Genomic DNA, 6,662 nt, shown 5'->3' with positions numbered 1-6,662 from the left:
AATCCCAGTTGTGACTTTTTTTCCCCCCAACCTTACCCAACATCTTTAACTATACTGAACAAAAATATAAACGCTACATGTAAAGTGTTGGTTACATGAGCTGAAATAAAAGATCCCAGACATTTTCCATATGAACAAAAAGCGTATTTCTCTCAAATTTTGTGCACAAATTTATTTACATCCGTGTTAGTGAGCATTTCTCCTTTGCCAAGATAATCCATCCACCTGACAGGTGTGGCATATCAAGAAACTGATTAAACAGCATGATCATTACACAGGTGCACCTTGTGCTGGGGACAATAAAAGGCCACTTTAAAATGTGCAGTTTTGTCACACAACACAATGCCCCAGATGTCTCAAGTTTTGAGGGAGCGTGCAATTGGCATGCTGACAGCAGGAATGTCCACCAGAGCGGTTGCCAGAGAATTGAATGTTCATTTCTCTACCATAAGCCGCCTCCAACGTCATTTTAGAGAATTTGGCAGTACGCCCAACCGGCCTCACACCCGCAGACCACGTGTAACCACGCCAGCCCAGGACCTCCACATTTGGCTTCTTCACCTGGAGGATTGTCTGAGACCAGCTATCCGGTTTGCCGAGATCGGTGTGGAAGAACTTGACTGGCCTGCACAGAGCCCTGACCTCAACCCCATCGGACACCTTTGGGATGAATTGGAATGCCGACTGCGAGCCAGGCCTAATCGCCCAACATCAGTGCCAGACCTCACTAATGCTCTTGTGGCTGACTGGAAGCAAGTTACCGCAGCAATGTTCCAACATCTAGTGGAAAGCCTTCCCAGAACAGTGGAGGCTGTTATAGCAGCAAAGGGGGGACCAACTCCATATTAATGCCCATGATTTTGGAATGAGATGTTCGACGAGCAGGTGTCCATATACTTTTGGCCATGTAGTGTGTCATATCATGTAGTGTCTGTGTGGAAATAGTGTTGTGTCACAAGGCCCTCCTCTCTGCTGGCTCACTGGATAAGGCCCTCCTCTCTGCTGGCTCACTGGATAAGGCCCTCCTCTCTGCTGGCTCACTGGATAAGGCCCGCCCCTCTGCTGGCTCACTGGATAAGGCCCGCCCCTCTGCTGGCTCAGTGGATAAGGCCCTCCTCTCTGCTGGCTCACTGGATAAGGCCCTCCTCTCTGCTGGCTCACTGGATAAGGCCCTCCTCTCTGCTGGCTCACTGGATAAGGCCCTCCTCTGTGCTGGCTCACTGGATAAGGCCCTCCTCTGTGCTGGCTCAGTGGACAAGGCCCTCCTCTGTGCTGGCTCACTGGATAAGGCCCGCCCCTCTGCTGGCTCAGTGGATAAGGCATTGGAATAGGGACCGGAAGGTTCTAATCTTACCGATGGCCTTTCTCAAAAAAAGGTATATTTCAGCGTAAAGCGATACCTCGAGTCAACGGCGCCATCTGCCAATGATTTTAAATGGTTTGATAATCCAGATCAGTTTATACTCATAAGATAAAGATACGTCTCCCTGACTACCTCAGCAGCTGGTCAGAAAGATCTGATTACAATCACTTCTTTTAAAATCGTCCACACCTGGCACAATCAGAATGTGGACAAGATCAGGACACATGTTAGCACCAGGTATAAACGGGGCCTAAAGGAGATTCAGTGTTCTGCAGCTAAAGCCAATATCCTCATGTGCATCCATCTACACATCAATGACATTATTATTTGACCTTGTATTTGTGCTTAATTAGTGTAATGATTTGTACCAGTCTGTATTTAACACGTGCGAGCATGTCTCTGATCTCACGTCCGATTATACTTTTCAGTATTTACACTCTTTAGAACCACAGGATTATTGAATATGAATATGAATAAACTGTTGACAGGAAGTGACGTTTCCGTGTTTCGGAATCTTTGGGGAAAATGTTAAACTAAGGTCGGGATCCAATGCCAATGCTATAGCCGTACGATAATGCACTTTTTAAGGGTCACTTACGGTTGAGCTGACATGCACAGCGTTTACCATGAATGCCATCTCCGCAGACGTCTGGGGAAAATTCCTTTTAAAAAAACCACGCTGTCGGCTGCACAGTGACTTACGCTATAGTCAGTGTAAACATTTGTTATTATTTTTTTTTAAAGACCGTTGGACACAGCAGATGAAAACCAGACCGCTGGACACAGCAGATGAAACCAGACCGCTGGACACAGCAGATCAATGAGATAATTTTATTTGTGCTACAAATTTTTTAACAGATCACAAACAGAAACATTTAAAAATACATATATATTTTTTTCTCCAAAAAATTGGATAATAGCAGTTATTTAATAGAATAGCAAAATACTTTCTGCAAAAACATACCATGGTCTCAACCCACCTTTAAATACCATGGTCTCAACCCACCTTTAAATACCATGGTCTCAAGCCACCTTTAAATACCATGGTCTCAACCCACCTTTAAATACCATGGTATCAAGCCACCTTTAAATACCATGGTCTCAACCCACCTTTAAATAGCAGTGTTTTTTTTTTGTTGTTGTAGGTTTTTTAATGCAACAATCATAGATTTTATATAAAGACTGGTGATCAGCAGACAGTCTAAACGGGACGTTGAGAAACGCCAAACGAGGGAAAAAAACATTTTGAAGTGTTACAAAATCGTGTCCTGATTAGTTAGTTATTAAAAAGACAGGCTAAAGCTGAGGAGTACAAACTATAGAATCTAGTACATTCTAATTCCATATGTAGAACCCTATCTGGACTCTCCTGCAGAGACTAGACACCAGGGAGGGAGAAGAGAAACTACTAGCCCACAGCAGACACTATAGACTGGGTCAGAGACTAGACACCAGGGAGGGAGAAGAGAAACTACTAGCCGACAGCAGACACTATAGACTGGGTCAGAGAGAAGGTTAGACATAGAGGGTGAGGAATAAAAGAGATAGAAAGGGAGAGAGATAGAAAGGGGGAGAGAGAGATAGAAAGGGAGAGAGAGAGATAGAAAGGGAGAGAGAGAGATAGAAAGGAAGAGAGAGAGAAAGGGAGAGAAAGATAGAAAGGGAGAGAGAGAGATAGAAAGGGAGAGAGAGAGAGATAGAAAGGGATGGAGAGAGAGATAGAAAGGGATGGAGAGAGATAGAAAGGGAGAGAGAGAGATAGAAAGGGAGAGAGAGATAGAAAGGGAGAGAGAGAGAGATAGAAAGGGAGAGAGAGAGAGAGAGAAAGGGAGAGAGAGAGAGATAGAAAGGGAGAGAGAGATAGAAAGGGAGAGAGAGATAGAAAGGGAGAAAGGGAGAGAGAGATAGAAAGGGAGATAGTTAGAAAGGGAGAAAGGGAGAGAGAGATAGAAAGGGAGAGAGGAGATAGAAAGGGAGAGAGATAGAAAGGGAGAGAGAGAGAGATAGAAAGGGAGAGAGAGAGAGATAGAAAGGGAGAGAGAGATAGAAAGGGAGAGAGAGATAGAAAGGGAGAGAGAGAGAGATAGAAAGGGAGAGAGAGAGAGATAGAAAGGGAGAGAGAGAGAGATAGAAAGGGAGAGAGAGAGAGATAGAAAGGGAGAGAGAGAGAGATAGAAAGGGAGAGAGAGAGAGATAGAAAGGGAGAGAGAGAGAGATAGAAAGGGAGAGAGAGAGATAGAAAGGGAGAGAGAGAGATAGAAAGGGAGAGAGAGAGAGATAGAAAGGGAGAGAGAGAGAGATAGAAAGGGAGAGAGAGAGATAGAAAGGGAGAGAGTTAGAGATAGAAAGGGAGAGCGTTAAGAGGAAAATATTTTTTTTTTTAAACAGTTGTAAATTGTAGCTGCGTAGTTATGTTGAGTTGGTCCCACCCTTCAATTCCCCTGACAAAAGGTTCTTCCTGCTTCCAGAGTATCACAGCCTGCCTCCTGCTACACCATGTAAGGCAGACCTCCAGAAGGCTATAGCTTCTACCTCCTCCCTGCAGTCACAAACACCAGGTCCTGATCTGAAGCGCTCTCGCCGCAATGTTACAAAATAAAAGTCCTGTTCTGATGCGGTCTGCAATGTTACAAAATAAAAAGTCCTGTTCTGAAGAAGTCTGCAACATTACAAAATTAAAAGATCTGAAGCGCTCTGTGCAATGTTGCAAAATTAAAGTCCTGCTCTAAAGCCGTCTGCAATGTTACAAAATAAAAGTCCTGTTCTGAAGCGGTCCGCAACGCTACAAAATAAAAGTCCTGTTCTGAAGCAGTCCGCAACGCTACAAAATAAAAGTCCTGTTCTGAAGCAGTCCGCAATGTTACAAAATAAAAGTCCTGTTCTGAAGCAGTCCGCAATGTTACAAAATAAAAGTCGTGGTCTGAAGCAGTCCGCAATGTTACAAAATAAAAGTCGTGGTCTGAAGCAGTCTGACATGTTACAAAATAAAAGTCCTCAACATTAAAAACATGATTTAACATTAAAAAGTAAAAGCTCCCTAGATAAACAAAAAAAGAAACATTTAAGGCTTTTTAAGGGATAAAATGATCATGATAATGCTAAAATATGAAACTGTACACAGACACACACACAGCTGGGATCCACACCTGGGTCACACACACCCACAGCTGAGATCCACACCTGGGTCACACACACTATAGCAGTGGTTCCTCTCCTCGCGGACCCCAGACGTTTCAACCAATGGTGTTGTAGCTCTGAACTAGCTCGCCTGATTCACCCCAATCAGAGGCTTGATAATTAGTTGACCAGTTGAATCAGGTTGAATCAGGTGTGCTTAGGCCCCCGTGTAGCTCAGTTGGTAGAGCATGGCGTTTGCAACGCCAGGGTTGTGGGTTCGATTCCCACTGGGGGGACCAGTATGAAAAATGTATGCACTCACTAACTGTAAGTCGCTCTGGATAAGAGCGTCTGCTAAATGACTAACATGTAAACACATGGAACGTCTGGGGGTCCCTGAGGAGAGGTCAGAACTACTGTATTATAGTACAGGGTATTATAGTATAGTACAGGGTATTATAGTATAGTACAGAGTATTATAGTATAGTACAGAGTATTATAGTATAGTACAGTATAGTATAGTACAGAGTATTATAGTATATTACATAGTATTATAGTATATTACATAGTATTATAGTATATTACATAGTATTATAATATAGTACATAGTATTATAGTACAGAGTATTATAGTATAGTACATAGTATTATAGTATAGTACAGAGTATTATAGTATATTACATAGTATTTCAGTATAGTACAGAGTATTATAGTATATTACATAGTATTACAGTATAGTACAGAGTATTACAGTATAGTACAGAGTATTTGCAGTGTGTAGTTGACCCAGGTTATAACTCAGCACCTTCTAATGATGAAAATAAACACAATCAGACCGTCTAAATTAGGTTAGCTTCCTCCCTCCGACCTACTCTCCTCTCCTCAGAGACACCAGGTCCTGCAGGGGCCTCCTCTCCTCCTCTCCTCTCCTCTCCTCAGAGACACCAGGTCCTGCAGGGGCCTCCTCTCCTCCTCTCCTCTCCTCTCCCCAGAGACACCAGGTCCTGCAGGGGCCTCTCCTCCTCTCCAGAGACACCAGGTCCTGCAGGGGCCTCCTCTCCTCCTCCCCTCTCCCCAGAGACACCAGGTCCTGCAGGGGCCTCCTCTCCTCCTCTCCAGAGACACCAGGTCCTGCAGGGGCCTCCTCTCCTCCTCTCCTGGGCCACGGTGTCTGCTGGTTCTTACCAAACCTTGGTCTTAAAGCACTATTTATTATTTAAAGGAAAATAGGGTGCCATTTGGGCCACAGACCTTTATCTACCTGGTGACACCTGGGGTGCGTGACACCAAATGGCACCACAGGGAGAGATCTGGCATCAGGGGTTAAAGGTCAGGGACCTGGCGTCATCTAGCAGTTATTGATCACTGGGCTGTTATTAATCAATACGAGTTATGGATGACTGGTCAGCGATCGTTAATTGACAGCCATCAGTAGGAGGTTAGAGGTCAGGGATGAGAGGGTGAACCGGCAGACACTGGGACCCAGGGGTCAGAGACTGGTGAGATGGTTCACCCAGAGAGGATCCCCCCCTTCCTCTAGGCACCAGGTTAGGGGGGTTAGAGGTCAGAAGTTCTACTTCCTGTTGTCGTGTGGCTGAGAGCTCATGGCCACGATGACTGGCTGCTGCATGGGAGGAGCCGCCTCGTCGTCCTCCTCCATCTTAGGCCTCTTAGCCTGGGGCTCGCCTGGCACCTCCGGCCCAACATCAGGCCCCGCGCTGGGCTGTCTGCTCACCAGGACTGGGGGGGAGCTGGAGGCCTGGGCTGCCAGGATCTGGAGAGGACTGGTCAGAGCTGGAGGAGGGGAGAGGAAAGCAGAGGAGAAGGAGAGGAGGGGGGAGAGAGGGATGGGAGGAGGGGGGAGAGAGGGATGGGAGGAGGGGGGAGAGAGGGATGGGAGGAGAGGGGAGAGAGGGATGGGAGGAGAGGGGAGAGAGGGATGGGAGGAGAGGGGAGAGAGGGATGGGAGGAGAGGGGAGAGAGGGATGGGAGGAGAGGGAAGAGAGGGATGGGAGGAGAGGGGAGAGAGGGATGGGAGGAGAGGGGAGAGAGGGATGGGAGGAGAGGGGAGGGGGGATGGGAGGAGAGGGGAGGGGGGATGGGAGGAGAGGGGAAGAGGGATGAGAGGGGAGGGGGGATAGGGGAAGAGGGATGGGAGGAGAGGGGAGGGATGGGAGGAGAGG

General features: G+C 46.5%; 1 protein-coding gene across 2 annotated transcripts in view; it reads right to left on the bottom strand.

The window, feature by feature from the left end:
• Positions 1 to 2,180: 2,180 nt before the first annotated feature.
• LOC311118221 (forkhead box protein K1-like) overlaps positions 2,181 to 6,662 on the bottom strand; it is a 45,695-nt gene continuing 41,213 nt past the window's right edge. Inside the window, exons 9-10 of one of the 2 annotated variants that reach the window (XR_014611775.1) lie at positions 5,621 to 6,273; positions 2,181 to 5,587 (exon numbers count right to left, since the gene is read on the bottom strand). Coding sequence is in view for 1 of the 2 variants with exons in the window: in XM_084193064.1 (XP_084049190.1) it covers positions 6,053 to 6,273 (221 nt within the window). In the remaining variant the exon portion in view is untranslated. Of the gene's footprint in view, positions 6,274 to 6,662 lie in introns of both variants that reach the window. The other variant, XM_084193064.1, reaches the window with a different exon arrangement.

This window comes from Coregonus lavaretus (genome assembly GCF_964263955.1).
Source record: "Coregonus lavaretus genome assembly, contig: HAP1_SCAFFOLD_1661, whole genome shotgun sequence".
NCBI lineage: Eukaryota > Metazoa > Chordata > Actinopteri > Salmoniformes > Salmonidae > Coregonus > Coregonus lavaretus.
The sequence above is the reverse complement of the archived record's forward strand: the minus strand, read 5'-3'. Positions and strand labels throughout refer to the sequence as shown.